General features: G+C 34.0%; 1 protein-coding gene across 1 annotated transcript in view; it reads right to left on the bottom strand.

Annotated features, from left to right (window-relative positions):
* Positions 1 to 17496, bottom strand: part of LOC131847468 (ubiquitin carboxyl-terminal hydrolase 8) — a 51142-nt gene continuing 33646 nt past the window's right edge. Inside the window, exons 14-19 of the mRNA XM_059197057.1 lie at positions 12846 to 12976; positions 10784 to 10883; positions 7659 to 7787; positions 5220 to 5414; positions 4199 to 4578; positions 1 to 1163 (exon numbers count right to left, since the gene is read on the bottom strand). Of these exons, the coding sequence (XP_059053040.1) occupies positions 1052 to 1163; positions 4199 to 4578; positions 5220 to 5414; positions 7659 to 7787; positions 10784 to 10883; positions 12846 to 12976 (1047 nt within the window). The 3' untranslated portion in view covers positions 1 to 1051. The remainder of the gene's footprint in view (positions 1164 to 4198; positions 4579 to 5219; positions 5415 to 7658; positions 7788 to 10783; positions 10884 to 12845; positions 12977 to 17496) is intronic.

Raw genomic sequence — 17496 nt, 5'->3', positions numbered from 1 at the left:
TGGGCTAACTGACCTGACCTCATGCTCATCTTATCATCCTCCACTGGTGCCCCGCCAGCGTAAACCTTTAACGCAGGCGGGAGCCCGAATGGTGCATTATCATCCACAAAAAAATAATAACAAACATACTCATGAATACAAAACATATGCATTGTACGATGTATAGAACGCGAGACCATCGGAAGTAAAGCGGTTAGCAGAAACGCTAGACGCCAGGACTATCTTAAGAAAAGTTTACTCGAATGCGATCTTATTTCATAAATATATATATAGAAAACACTCAGACCGATACAAACAGTCAGACTTAGTAAATACACCCTTTACGACAGATCTTGTATTTTGTATATTTGTCACATAAAGCTTTGAAGCCTGTTCCATACATTTTCTATACATAATATTTAATATTGGAAGTTTATAAAAATATTACTATAATAGTAGTAAGTAGATACTAAAATATTGATACCATTCAAAAATAAATAGTATAGACTTTTGTACATCAGTAACTGTTACCCGTGACTTCGTCTGCATAATCTTTCATCCCCTATTTCACCCCCTTTCAAATTACGAGATGTAATCTATTTTTATATTAAATTTCATTAAAATCCGTTCAGCTGTTTGCTCGTGAAGATGTACCTTACAAACAAACACACTTTCGCATTTGTAATATTAGTTTCAGACCATCATATGATCTAGAAAACAATATAAATCATATATTATCATTCTATCCCGTTCACACCAATCGCAGTTACTGTTTGATAGAAAGAGATGCAACAAACCACATCCATCCTGCTTACACAAGACGTAGAAATACCGTCGAATATATTAACTTTAACTACATTCACATTAAAATCTCATATGATTTTAAAATTGGTAGTTTCTGATAGGTTAGTTTAGTTTGGAACAGGCTTTTGCGATTTCTATTTGCCGTCATGAACAAGCCAGGTTTGTCAGCCGGCCAACTAGGGCGCGTGTGACCAAAGTGACGTGTGTGACGAGCGTGATGAGTGTGACGAACGTGACGAGTGTGACGAGGGTGACGGGGGTGCTTCCATCACGAGAGGCGTGACGGCTCCCGCGAGGAGTAGAAGAGTATGTACGCCGCGCTTGACTTCACTTCGCTGGACGATATTTCGGATACCACGTGGTCGTCGAATTTGTACCATCTGTAATAATAATAATAAATAATGTAAATTAAATATTGTAATGGGTGAAAACTGTGATTGGTACAGTTTATGCTGTCAATAATATAAATGACGTAGTGGAGTAACTTGAAACAGTCATGCTCGCTATAAAGTTCAAACTTGTGGCGGCGTGGTGGGCCGGGTCGATGTGCTCCCTCTAATATGGTTGAGTGCAATGATGGCTGGCTCATTCGTCATACTCGTAAACGGGTGCTGCTTGTGGGGACTGGTCTGTTCTGGTTGCGAATACTGATTATATTTTTTTTCCAATAGCAAATGCTGATGATCACTCTATTCTCCCAAATTTGAATTTAAATGAAATAGTATTATTGCAAATATGTACAACATTTAAAAAAAAATACGAGCTGAGTTTCTTGTCAGTTCTCATCTCGAAATCATTCCGAACTGACGGTAGATTTGACATATCATAAGAGTCTGTAATAGACCTACATGAATAAAGATATTTTGAATTTTGAATAATAATTTATCTTCTACTGGCGTTATCCCAAATTCTCTACACAACTCATTAAATAAACTGCACTTTAATAAAACATTCTTCATTGAACTCCAGAAACCTACAGTATTAGATACATGCTCTATAGTTAGAAAATGTTGAAATAGTCCAATTCCAAACATTCCTACTGATTAAATAAAAATATGAGAACAAGTGACTTGGTAAAAAACCCCTCCTTGTCTCTACAGAACCAGCTATAGCTGAGAAATAATATATATACATACATAATAATAATCTCAAGACAATTCACACAGCGCCATCTAGTCCCAAGTTAAGCAATCTAAAGCTTGTGTTACGGGTACTAGACAACTGATACAAGTACATAGATAATTTTTTTTCGTAAATACATATATATTATACATAGAAAACACCCAGACCGATACAAACAATCATACTCATGAATTCAAATGTTTGTGCCGTGCGAGGAATCGAACCCGCGACCATCGGACGTAAAGCGGTGTGCTAGACCGCTAGACCACCGAGGTCATCAATGAATACAATAGAATAGAATAAAATTATTTAAAAGAGCATCAGCTTTCCGAATGAGCGGTAGATTAAAAAAAAATGTGATGACTATTCAAAACTGCTTCAAAGTAAGTTTATTTGAATAAATTATTTTCTATCCTAGGAATAATCTTTATTCAAATAAAGTTAATAAAAGCACTTTTGAATAGTAATATTTATTTTATTATACAAAGAAAACAGACCGATACAAACAATTATACTCAAGAATACAAATGTTTGTACAGTGAGGAGATTCGAACCCCCGACCATGGGCAGTAAAGCTGCTAAACTGTATATGCATATTAAGTTATATACTTTATAAAAAAAATGTATTTAAATATTTATATCAGTTGTTTAATACCCATAACACGAGATCTGCTTAGCTCGGGATTAGGAGGCACTGTGTGGATTGTCACAGGTCAACAAAAAATTCAGAGAACTAAAATGTAATAACTCTATACTCTATGATTTTACTGCTAATTCTCTGTTTTCAATCTATAACACAGCTTATATGGCAAGTTCAGACTGAAATCAAAGATATAGTTCTCCGTTCAATCTATAACACAGATTATATGGCAAGTTCTAACTGAAATGAAAGATATAGTTCTCCGTTCAATCTATAACACAACTTATATGGCAAGTTCAGACTGAAATCAAAGATATAGTTCTCCATTCAATCTATAACACAACTTATATGACAAGTTCAGACTGAAATCAAAGATATAGTTTTCCGTTCAATCTGTAACACAGCTTATATGGCAAGTTCAGACTGAAATCAAAGATACAGTTCTCCGTTCAATCTATAACACAACTTATATGGCAAGTTCAGACTGAAATCAAAGATATAGTTCTCCGTTCAATCTATAACACAACTTATTTGGCAAGTTCAGACTGAAATCAAAGATATAGTTTTCCGTTCAATCTACAACACAACTTATATGGCAAGTTCTAACTGAAATGAAAGATATAGTTCTCCGTTCAATCTATAACACAGATTATATGGCAAGTTCTAACTGAAATGAAAGATATAGTTCTCCGTTCAATCATAAAAATATCATCTATATCAGAGCTGTCTAAATCAAGGCCCGCGTGGCATATAGGGCCCGCAATCTGAATTGATGCGACCCGCTAAATATTTTTTTTTTCATTTAAATGACAAAATTTTTATATGAGGAAATTATAATTTGATTTATCTGTAATCCCGTATGATTTGATGAGCAAATATTGAAGTTGATGTTGACAGAATTGTAAAAGACAATAAAAAGTAATACAATAATGAGATATTTTAACTAGCATTTTGTTGTTACAAAAATTTTGCGGCCACTGAATATTTTTAGTTATTTTTACTAGCCCTAGACCTTATCTAGTTTGGACAGCCCTGATCTATGTATTATTAATACGAGGAGCAAAAACTGTATACCCCTTTTTACGAAAATTGCACGGTCGGAGAATATATCGTTTTGCACATTATAGTTTATATAAAACGGTTATTTCAAATATTAATATTTCCTTAAAAATATGTATTAATAATACATTAAATATATAAGAAAAACTACCATGTATTTGACACACACGCATTCTTTTGTTTATTCATTACTAGCTACTCGCCCGGCTTTGCACGTGTGTACATGTATTAAATATATATATAAACCTTCCTCTAGAATCACTCTACCTATTTAAAAAAACGCATCAAAATTCGTTGAGTAGTTTTAAAGATTTAAGCACATATAGGGACGGACAGACAGTGACAAAGACTATGTTTTATGATATGTAGTGATTATATTCTTTTCAATTTTTTTATTATATATTCTATTCTATTTTACGAATTATGTAATATGTTATATATTATATTATTTATGTTTCATTCATTCATTCATAATTTAAGAGCTATGCTCTTGTCGGTGGAGCTCTTGCCACTTTCCGCGATCTTCCATCATGCTCTTTAATTTATGTTTAATATAGTATATTATATTATTTATGTAAATATGTTTAAACTCACTTTCCATATACATTATTTTTACAATACGCCGTATTCTTGAAATTCACAGTATTCTTGCAATACGCCGTGTAATGTCCACCTTCCATTGACCCATAATGGTTAGAAACCGCATATAAATTATATATATGTTTACTGGGACAGTGCAACGAGAACTGCCGCATATCTAAGTCCACCAAAGGGAAATCTATGTACGTCTGTTTTTTTCTATATGTATTACACATATACTCTTTGGGGTCGACGTAGAACCGTTTGAAATGTATGACTAGGATGGGCGGGAGCCGGGAGATGTCTAGTTTCTTCACAGCATCCCTCTTCTGTTTGCAGTTAGGACAGTTCCATCCTGGTATCGTTTCGCCGTTCAGGTACAGTCTGAGGCAGTCCTGAAATTAAAAAAACATATATTACCTTCAGCCATTCTTATAGTGGCGTTTGAGCGGTGTAAGGAGAAAGAAAGAAAAAGGAATGGAAAAAAGATAGAAAATGAAGGAAAGAAAAAAATGGAAGTAAGAGAGAAAATAAAGAAAAGAAGGGTATATATGTGAGTACATTGTTATTAATATTTTATGTTTTTCTACTGCAGCTGTGGTCCACGCCTCCAGCACCATCATGAGATTTTTTAACACTGTTTGTTCAGCGTTGTACAGTATTATCATGGTATTGTATAATGACAGTACACTAAATGCATTGTTATTATAACATCCAAATAAACAATTGTGCACTATAATTTTATACATATTAGATGGAAAATAGGTATATCATTGATAACGTATCATATGATTCAGCACCTTGTACCCCTCATGCATTGCCATTCGAAGGTAAGGTATCATGTTATAAAGCTGTTGAGGTCAGATTTAGGTAAAAGAGGTTTTATTTATAGCACAGGGGACATACTAGCAACTCACCAGACGGTAAGTGATTACCGGCGTCAGTAATAGTTAATAACTTACCATGAGGTGAGCCGCAAGGTCATTTATCTCTTACACCAAACAAAATAGAGTCTAAAATCGCAAGTGAAACTTACACTGAGCGAACAGCGGTTGGAGTTGGCGGGCAGTTCCAATGACAGATTTGAGAACGACTCGTACGTGATGCTCTGTTTGCTGCACACTTTACACATGACTGTCGACTTGATCTGCCCGTAGAACAGCTGCAGGATGAAGCTCTCCTTGGACTTGGTGTATTCGTACCACGCCTTCTCAGACGCTGGCAAATCATCCTGATCACAAAAAGATGATGGAAGGTGTTAGATATGCGTAGTGAAGACAAGTGAAACGTACACGGGTTCGTATCGCACTCCTTTATTCTAAGACAGCTTGATGGTGGGCGCAGCCACACAGGTGTACCAACATATCTAACAGAAGGTGAAGGAAAACATGTTAGAACTTGAGGTGTCGTAGAATACTAACATGACTTATATAAATAGATCAAACACTACTGGGGCTCTCTTTGCTTTTGGTGTATTCATACCACGCTTTTTTAGACGCTAGCAGATCGTCCTGACCACGGAACAGATGATGAGGAACATAATAAAACTTGAGATGTCGTAGAATACTAACATGACTTCTATATTTATATAAGTCATATTAGTATTCTATTTAGACCAAATACTACTGAGGCTGTCCTTGCACTTGTACTCATACCACGCCTTCTCAGACGCTGGCAGATCATCCTGACGACGGAAAAGACGGTGGAAGGTGAAAGAAAACATGATAGAACTTGAGGTATCGTAGAATACTAACATGACTTACATAAATAGACCAAATAAGACATAAGACGTAGTTGTATGCGACGGTCTTGGTGCGTCTGATGGTCGCAGGTTCGATTGTTTGCAGGATGAAAATACATTTGAATATTTGAATATGATTTTTTGTAATAGTCTACACGTTTTTTATATATTATGTACATATGTACACACAGCGCCATATAGTCCCAAGCTAAGCAGAGCTTGTGTTACGGGCATGGGTATACTAGGCAACTGTTATAAATACACTTGATTAAGATTAAGATACTTTTTTTGTAACAACAAAATAACCGACCGCCATATCACCATATTTATTCAGATTGAAAGTATTTTTTTACATATAGTTAATTTTGTTAATTAAAAAAAAATATGCCGTATGGTTGATTGGAAGAAAATGTCTGAAGTACTTAAAATGACTAAAAATTTATATATACTACAAATATTATATATCTTTTTATATACACCAACCAAAATATAGTCTGAAGAAATCCTTTTCCTAACATGACATCCTCATGAATCGAAGTTAAACATGTAAAACAATGGTCCGATTCTAAAAAAAATACCAAAAGAAATATACCAAAATGTAGTTTTAGGAAATTCTTTACCTAACATAACGTGATCATGATTCGAACTTCGACCTTAATCTTATAAAACTATGGCTCCGAGGAATCATTGGAAAATCGTGTAAAATTAAACAAATTAAGAGATTTAACCTTTTTGTATCGAACATTTAAAACGCAATAAACCGAGGGGTCAGAACGACCCCGGTACATTGACCTTCAGCTTTGGCGAAATAAAAATACACTAGAGGGTCAACTTTTACAGGTATACTGCGAAACAATCGATCTGTATGTTAATTAGCTCGACCGTACAACATATATTGTATGTACATATACAAGCAACCAGCCGCGACTTCGTCGAAGCGAAATCGTTAAACACTTTTTTTTTTCAAATCGGACAGCGCCATCTAGACCCAAGTTAAGCTAGCTAAAGTTTATGTTATGGGGTCTAGATAACTCAAACAAATACATTTTTTTTATTCATAAAAATATACGTAGAAAACACTCAGAACGATACAAACAATCATATCTATGTATACAAATGTTAGTGCCGTGCGAGGAATCAAACCCGCGACCATCCAACGTAAAGCGGTGAGCTAAACGCCAGACCACCGAGATCGTCTGGTCGTCGAGAAAATGAAATCTTTTTGTATGGAATTTGAATTGAAACTAGTTGATGGACCAACTATTGTTTTTTTTTATTGTCAACTAACTCCTCTCTCTCTCTCTTCCTGGCTATATATCCCACATGGTGGGGTCAGCTTTCCCTATTTTTGTCCGCCACTTTATCCTGTCCCGGACATCGTCTTCAGAGACCTCACACTCTATCATGTCCCTAGCAACAACATCTTCCCATCCCTTCCTTGGTCTGCAACTAACTCCTATGAAGATAATAATCCTGGTCAATGCTCGACAATTACTGTATGTCATAGGCTAGTCCCAAGTGTACTCGACAGTACACTTCGTGATAAATACTCGGTGAATATGCCATGATGAGCTAACTGCTAACCTCAAGCTCATCTTATCATCCTCCACTGGTACCCCGTCAGCGTTAACAGGTAGCGCAGGCGGGTGCACCATTCCATTTTCATCAATAAAAAAAAATAGATTCATTACACATTACTGGGTACAAATAGGTATCAGTTTTAATAGTTAGTACCTTATTGGGAGGCACGTTCAGCGTGAACTGCAGATCTAGATGCAGCCAGTCCATGAGGATGGTGAGGAACTCGTGGGAGTCCTGCTGCTCGCAGCCGCGGAACGTGCGCTGGTGTTTGCCCACCTCGTTCTGTAAGTTAAAAAACAAAATTAAAAAATCATTTATTCATGCAGGACATTTTAGCCGCTTATGAACTTAAAATTTTTTATATTATAAAATTTTCCCTACCGTCCTGTTCAGAATACAGATCGAATTATCTATTATATATCGGAAATTAATATTAATTACCCATTTCTATAAGTTATTCAGATTTTTTTTATAACACAATATATGGTAAGTGATTACCGATTTAAAGAGGAATTAAGGTTTCAATATTATCGGTTCGGAAATACCATTGCTGGAAGGTGATTCCATAATATGGTTGTGCGAGGCAAAAAGTTTCTAGAAAACCGCACTGTGGAAAACCGCCATTTATCCAGATGATCAGGATGGTATTTTAGAAGATATTCAGAAATAATGAGTGGATGTTTATTTAAATCGCATTAACACAAAATTAATAAAGTATAGGTATTATAAATATAGCGATGTTGTATGAATATATATATTTTTTGAATGACATAATTTTTATTAAAACAAAGACTTATCGCAGGTACAGCAGTAATCCGCTGTAACATTTTTTTTAAATGACATAATTGATTTTCCTCTTCCGTGTTGCGTTTTGTCCACTATATTTTATTTCCATAAAAATATTAAATTTAAATAGTTCTTTTAAATATCAGTTGCTTTTGTCCAATAAGCGTATAACAAGACCTCTATTATCCTGCTATTTAATAGAAGTTACGGTTCAAGATAGTTTGGATATTTCTGAACGCTTAGTGTGACCCAAGAAGCTTTGAACACAAGACAATTTTAGTAATTATTAAAAATGCCAAAAACAATCCGATCGCCTCCTAACCGTGATCAAAAGACTACGATGTCGGATACAGATATTACTAAAATTGACCATGACAACACATCGCCTATCACTCAAAGAACAAAACGGCGAAGAGGATCTCCTGCAAATAAAGAACATTCCAAGATATAAAAAATATGATGTCATGGCAGGAAAAACAAAATAAAACAAATTAGATTGATGTTGCAAATTAAACTCAAAATTCACAAATACAAGAATCAAACAAGGAAATTGAAAAAGCACTGGAATTTATTAGTTGCAAATACGAAGATATGAGGGAAAAAATGGAAAAATTAGAATTTAAAACCCATATGGCTCAGATAGCCTACTTGGATACAAGGGTTGAAGACTTGCAAAGGGTTATTAAAAAATCCTCCATAGAAATTAGAAATCTCAAAGAGAAGAACTGCAACAAAAAAGAGATGTGCAATATATGCAAACTCAATGTAACCGTTGCAGAAAGTGACATAAAGGATATAATTTTATTAAAGGGCAAAGGTAACAATAACACAATAGTTACGGAGTTTACAAGAAACATCCTAAAGGACGATATTGTTAGAAATGCAGACAAAATCCTAATAAAAGACTAAGTTCTGGTGATATTGGTCTAGCTGGAGAATCAAAGCCAATTTGCCCACCAATAGGAGTCGTATTTTCTCTGTCGTGATGTAAAAAACAAAAATTAAAAAATCATATATTATCGTCACACATTGAAATAAAGGATGAACATTTTCAAGAATGTCATATGACTAGTCTCTGTAGGCAACGCTATATGAACATAGGTTAGAAATACTTTTTATTTTTATTTATAACGTAAAACCTACATTACAAAATACATTATATAATGTTTCATATATTTTTATATACACATACACCGAAAAGTACTATACAACTACTCTATTTACATACATTCAAGTATCTGCTATGGGAATACAGTTTTGTTAAAGTCCGTAAAAATTCTTTATAAAATCTATTATATATCCAACATAGATAAAATATCAACAGGCATGTCATATTTATATTAATTAATAAAGTCAAAACAGGATTATAATTATAAAAGTTATTATAAGGAGTATATCAGATTTTTTTATAACTTTATATACAGAAACATGGGACAAACGGGCTATGATACGTACTCATTATAATCAGAATGATGGTATCGTTGTGTATGCAAAAGTTAATGTAAAAGAACAAGAACTATCGCCCATGATTATTATAGTAAACTCAGATACAGTTATAATAGCAATTTATAGATCTCCCTCATATAGAAATATTTATAACTTTATTACGTCACTTAATAATATATTAATTTCATATTCGAAGTATAAAAATATTGTAATTATCGGGGATGTTAATATTGACATTAAAATGGATAGTGAAGATCAAAATTCCTTCGATTATTTAAATCGGCCTTTTAATTTTCCTAGAGGAATATAGATCTCTTATGATCTTGAAGGTGTTCAATCATTCTCCAGTTCTAACTACTATCAAAGTAAATATTAAACTAGAGAAAACTCCGAAATACCAAAATTAACTACAATGCTGGAGAGGTTTTGAAGACATTTTAAAATCATCTGATGCAAATTGGGCGACAGATGTTATTAAAACTTGTCAGATCTAGTAGCAAAACACACGCATAAAATTTCTGCTCCTAGAAAACAATGGTGCGGATTACAGGTTTATTACGCTGTATTAAAAATAGGGACAGGATGCACGCCATTCAATATTAAACAGAACCAGATGAATTTTTGTAACGATTTGTTAAAAAGATTAAAAGCAATTTTGAACTAGAAAAACACAGAAAAATCAAAATGACATGGAAGATTATTATTCAAATAGAAATAATGAGAAACTAATTTGGATGTTTATTTAAGTCGCATTAACACAAAATTAATAAAGTATAGATATTATAAATATGTAATATAGCTATGTTGTATGAAAATATATTTTTTGAATGACCTAATTTTTATTAAAACAAAGACTTATCGCAGGTACAGCAGTACTCCGTTGTAACATTTTTTTTAAATGATATAATACACACATTGTCATTGATTTCAATGACAATATATTATATGATTGACAATATTTTTATCACTTTACCTCATGTACATTACAGAAGCAACAAGAAATAAAACTATAACAGTTCTGACTCTGACGAAGTGAGTTTACTCACCCTAAGGTCCTTGATGGCTATAAACCGGTACTGTCCCGACCACAGCGCTCGTACCACCGCCGCCAGCTCCTCAGCGATAGCACCCCGCGTGCTGTGTGATCTGGAAACAACACGACGATCATACCCACTTCTATATATATATTCTAATATAGCAGATTCTAAATTAATTAAAAGTTTATTTTGCATTGGTCCAGTCAATATTAAGTTTTATCTGCGTGTTAAATTCAAATTCAAATTCAAATCCAAATTCAAAAATCATTTATTCATGTAAGAGACATTTCAGCCGCTTATGAACGTAAAAAGATTTTTACATTATAATTTTATTAATTTTCAAATGTACCGTCCTAGTTCGGTATATATAGTAGAAAATCAATCGACATTGAAGAACTGGCAAGAAACTACACAAACATCACACACACTCATACACATACACACACACGTAAACACTATACACACCATTATATATTCTTTTATTAAATAGTATGTTTTAAAAATATACACCTTAAACAATGTATATATTTATATACATCTACGATATACTGTGTGTATTAAGATATAACAGAACTTTACATAACAATAAAAAATATGTCGTGCTCGTTAACCTGGTGTGATGTCAATCAACGTTTGTTAAGTATCGCACTATTAAACTTCTTCACATAGCTAAACTAACTTGTGTAACAACCTCTAATGAAAGGATATTTCAGAAATAGTTTCATTTTAATTATTATTTCATCGATATATTAAATTGACAATATTTCTATCACTTTACCTCATGTACATGATTACAGAAGCAACAAGAAATAAAACTATAACAGTTCTGACTGCTCGTACCACCGCCGCCAGCTCCTCAGCGATAGCACCCCGCGTGCTGTGTGATCTGGAAACAACACGACGATCATACCCACTTCTATATATATATATATATTCTAACTGTGCCCGCGGTTTTATCTGCGTGTTAAATTCAAATTCAAATTCAAAAATCATTTTGCGGACCAAATACATTATAAATTTATTTTTTTCAGTCCAGTATATAAACGAGAAGAACTGGCAAGAAACTCAATTGAAGGTATATTTTTATATAGGACCAGAACTGTAACAATAAAAAATATATCAGGTGTGATGTCAATCAACGTTTGTTAAGTATCGCACTATTAAACATCTTCACATAGCTAAATTAACTTGTGTAAAAACCTCTAATGAAAGGATATTTCAGAAATAGTTTCTTTTTAACTATATTGATTATTAAAACGAGGGATCGCAATGAAGGTATGTTGCGGACCACTGTACAACAGGTAAAAACGAGGGTCGCAATGAAGGTATGTTGCGGACCACTGTACAACAGGTAAAAACGAGGGTCGCAATGAAGGTATGTTGCGGACCACTGTACAACAGGTAAAAACGAGGGTCGCAATGAAGGTATGTTGCGGACCACTGTACAACAGGTAAAAACGAGGGTCGCAATGAAGGTATGTTGCGGACCACTGTACAACAGGTAAAAACGAGGGTCGCAATGAAGGTATGTTGCGGACCACTGTACAACAGGTAAAAACTAGGGTCGCAATGAAGATATGTTGCGGACCACTGTACAACAGGTATTGTATGTACATATACAAACAACCAGCCGCAACTTCGTCGGGGCGAAATCGTTAAAAACTTTTTTTTAATTCACACAGCGCCATCTAGTCCCAAGTTAAGCTGGCTAAAGTTTGTGTTATGGGTACTAGATAACTGATACAAATACATAATTATTTTTCGTAAATACATACATATTATTCATAGAAAACACCTAGACCGATACAAACAATCATATTTATGAATACAAATGTTTGTGCCATGCGAGGAATCGTACCTGCGACCATCGGACGTAAAGCGGTGTGCTAGACCGCCGGTATCATCTGGTCGTCGTTTTTCGTAAATATATTGGACATAGAAAATACAACTAACAATCATATTTATGAATGCAAAAGTTTGTGCAGTGCGAGGAATCGAACCTGCGACCATGGAACTTGCTGCACTAGACTAGACCATCGAGGTAGATTGTCAAAAAGAAGGGTTTGCTCACCTGTTAACGTGTCCTAGATACTGTCCCTTGCAGAAATACGTGACCAGTGTGTTTGTGTTGTTGAGACACTGTATTATCGAGTTCATATAGCAGGTGTTGCCGAGGTTCTTCAGGCCGGTGAGACCGCGCTCCTGGCCACAGATACAGAAATTTATATTTGTCACAGTACACTCCGGACGCTCAGAATTTGCGTTATGACAGGTCGGGATCGAATCTGCGATGTAACTTTGAACTGAGGTACGACCGACGTGGTTTGACTTTTAAAATCTATTATTTTAATATTTGTTAAGTAGTTAATAATTTTAGCCCAAAATTAATACGTATTATTGTTATAATTATTTAATTTTTAATCTTATCACTCGTTAATAAGGCACATAATTTTTTTTTTCCGTAAATTGTACGTCAATACAAAGTTACATCGTCCATTCGATCGCGACCTGTCAAAACTCTGTGCAGCAATATTTTAGTTAGTATAGTCGTCACGGCACATGCTGAGCGGAGATCTACTTAGTACCTCAATTGATGATCCGAATTGTAATTGGATTTTCTGAATTATATATTTTATGAGTATCAAATAAGCATTTTTTCTTTGAGTAGTTCATTTGATTTTGGAATACAGAAGAAACTAGAAGTCGTATAGACATATGTTCTTATTAATTATACATAAAACTACGAATGTCTCTCATAAAATAAATGGGGACGAAGTCACAGCATCATATCATCATACATGTCATATATCATAATATCATTGTTATATTACATATCGTAGATTAAATAGAAAAATGTCATTTTCAAAATTACAAGCTAGAATTGCCTCCTTTCATATAAGTCAATAAAATTAACCACGCCGTCTTAATCATTATCTAAATACTTTTAAAATGATATATAACACTTCTGTGTAAATTTAAAAATTTTAAAGGACAAAATAATTTATTTAATAAAAAAGAAACTTTAAATGCTTGGCACCTGCTCTAAGTCAAGTATGCGTGCTTATATTATCTAAATACTTTTAAAATGATATATAATACTGCTGTGTAAATTTAAAACTTTAAAGGGAAAAATAAATTAAAAAAAAAAACCTTAAAATGCTTGTCTATGTACTAAAAAATGTACATATTGTAATACTGCTGTGTAAATTTAAAACTTTAAAGGAAAAAATAAATTAAAAAGAAACTTTAAATGCTAGTTTTGTAAAATAAATGTACATTTTGAATACTGCAATTTTTCTATTTAACCGACGATGTATAAACAATTAAAAGAGATTTATCTGCTTAACGTAAAAAAAACTCTTCTATCTTTACAAAATTGATAGCACAGCTATATAACAGTGTGTAGGACAAATTATAGCAAAATACATTACTATGACTTCTGTATTAGTCAAACTGTGGTATCAGATAAAGTAGTAGAGCTACGACTTATTTAGTTTGTTATGATTCTGATTATCCACGGTGGTGTAGTGGTTTAGCATACCGCTTTAATAGTCGCGGGTTCGATTCATACGGTACAAACATTTTGTATTCAAGAATATTATTGTTTGTATCGGTGTGGGTGTTTTCAAAAAAGTTTACATATATATATAATTTACATTTTTTACATATATATAATATCTCAGGACAATTCACACAGCGTCATCTAGTACCAAGCTTTATGTTATGGGTACTAGACGACTGATAAAAATACTAAAATTTAAAATATATGTACATAGAAAACCGCAGACAAATAACAAACATGGGGGGGAAATGGGATTGTTAGTAATGTCGACTAATGAACCCATTGCTGGCAATGTACCATGTCAGGTTGACCTCCACGCGGTCCCCCCTGGAAACCATCGTGATAAATTCTTGGTGAATTTGTCACGATGGGCTAACTGACCTAACCTCATGCTCATCTTATCATCCTCCACTGGTGCCCCACCAGCGTAAACCGTTAGCGCAGGCAAGAGCCAAATGGTGCATTATCATCCACAAAAAAAAAATAACAAACATACTCATGAATACAAAACATGTGCATTATACGATGTATAGAACGCGAGACCATCGGAAGTAAGACGGTTAGCAAAACCGCTAGACGCCAGGACTATCTTAAGAAACATGTACTCGAATGCGACCTTATGTCTATTCTATTCTATTATACTCACTCGTCGGAACAGCCAAACGATATGGTTCTGCGAGTACTTGAGCCTGACCTTCACCTTCAGCACCATGTTAGCCGTGTCCAGTGGTATACATCTTTGTTCGTACTTGAGAATTTTGTTCGACCTTATTTATTTTTATGCAAAGATTTCTCAACTGTACTTTCCTTTGTTTACCGAAACTTGAAATCAATACTGATATACACTAAATAGTTTATGTAGGCAAGGTAGTTCAATCAACAAGAACTATTACAGTTTGAAACTATATTTTAGCATATCATACCTCAATTCTTGAGGAAGATTATAAGCTATATAGTATCAGCTTAGATTTTGGACTACGTAGCTTTGAAGCTGAAGAAACGGCCGCACACGTATTCCTAGATCGCGTAGCAGTGGCCACACAACGCACACAATTCCTCTGAACGGTGAGGTCGCTCCGTGAACCCTGTGAAAACACCAGGAGGCTTCTGCGCTTCTAGAAAGTTGGCTGGCTACTTTAGTAGTCTCAGCTTTACACGCACAACGGCCCAAATTAGAGGCTATGTCCGGAGAATAGATTCCAATTTACATTTACAACACTCTAAGATCCTTAGGAGCCGGACAAAACGATAAGTCAGGAATAGTCCAGATAGTTAAATTACAATATAACGCCACAGCCTTTGTTTTATTTTAAACATTGACTGGCCCACATATAGTATTTCATAAAAGTTCTTTTTTCTTTTATTAACTTTATGCACTAGATTACTTATTTCATCTTTTATATTTCTAATGTCTTGCTGATTTTATCAATTCCTTTTCACTAGTCTTTCTCTTCAAAAGTTTCATACAAAGTATTATAAAAGTTCTTTTCTTTTATTAATTTGTTTCTTCTATTAACTTTATATTAGAGTACTTTGTAGTAGAGTTATTATTTTGTCTTTGTCCTTGCTTTGTCTTTGTCCTTTATTAACATTATATATATAAACTAAAGTACTTCTTTCGTCGTCGATATTTCTTATGTTCTTGTTGATTTTATTAATACAGTTTCACTAGTCTATCCACTCTTCAAAATGTTATTCTTGATGATTTTAACACTTCGTTTCACAACTAAATCTTTTATTATGTATTTGTAAATTTTCTTTTACTTAGCTTTATTCCTGGTATCTTTTACTTTAGGCACTTTTTAAAGGCTTTATTCGAGTTTGTTTGTTTAGATGAATAATGAAAGTCACTACTATAATTATAACACTTCATATTGTCTATTGGTAATATAACTACACTATGTTTTAAAGACGGAGAGAACCGATTTTGTTATATACAGGCAAATCCGGTACCACTGAACCGATTCAAAAAATTCTTTCATAGTTTGAAAGGCACATTATTCCAGAAGCACATAGAATATATCTTAAGTTAATATATATAAATCTTAGAATATTATAATCGTCCAAGCGAAGCCAGGACGGATCAAAGACAGTTAGAAAATAGTTTTTTAGCTATATTTTATATATATTAGATATTTTAGATATTTCTATATCTTGACAATGGAAACAATAATACGCATAATACAAGTAAATAAAAAAGAAAAACAGCCGAAACTACACTAGTCAAGCTCCGCAACATTAGAAAAATCAAACGATTTTAGACTTTACACTTTCAATGCATAAGTTTCAAAATAGCTTTGTGTAAACAATTTTATAGGTCTTTGGAAATCCATAAACAATGTTTTGTGTGTGCGTGCCCGCAAACGTGTTGCCGTGAGCATAGTTGTGGAAATACTGATTCTCACGTGGCCCGTCTGAGCTGCGAAGTGAAATGGGGTGGCAAGGGTTGGGGGTGTGTAGGGTGACGACATTTCGCGGCGGACAGTGACTAGTGAAATTTATTTCTTTTTAATTGACGTCGTAAATTTGTTATAGATACATAAAATATAGAAGAAATAGTAGAACTCGAATACTATATTACTATATAGCATTAACTTACTATATATTACTAGCTGACTCGGCAAACGTGGTTTTGTCATATATATTAAAATCACTATTTAAAATGTTCAGACTTCTCCAACCAACCAACTTCCAACCCCTATGGTTGGTGATAGAAGTATGAATATTTAGGGTTGTATATATTTTTAAATACAACATCTATATCTATAAATAAAATTAGAATGTCTGTTGGTAATATTGTGAAATAACCGTTTATTCGATTTGTAGAATCAAAAATATGACTATTCAAAAGTGCTCTACATGACGACCTCGGTGGTCTAGTAGTCTAGTGGTTTAGCACACCGCCTTACCTCCGATGGTCACGGGTTCGATTCCTCGCACGGCACAAACATTTATATCCATGAGTATGATCGTTTGTATCGGTCTGGGTGCTTTCTATGGTATGTGTGTACGAAACGAAAAAAAATGTATCAGTTATCTAGTGCTCTAGCTGGCTTAACTTGGGTCTAGATGGCGCTGTGTGAATTGTCCTGAGATTATTTCTATTTCTATACATGAATAAATTATTCATTTTTTAATATTCATTTATATCTTAACACGT

This window comes from Achroia grisella, unplaced genomic scaffold (genome assembly GCF_030625045.1).
Source record: "Achroia grisella isolate CSIRO2021 unplaced genomic scaffold, CSIRO_AGI_Agris_v1 utg537, whole genome shotgun sequence".
Classification (NCBI taxonomy): domain Eukaryota; kingdom Metazoa; phylum Arthropoda; class Insecta; order Lepidoptera; family Pyralidae; genus Achroia; species Achroia grisella.
The sequence above is the reverse complement of the archived record's forward strand: the minus strand, read 5'-3'. Positions and strand labels throughout refer to the sequence as shown.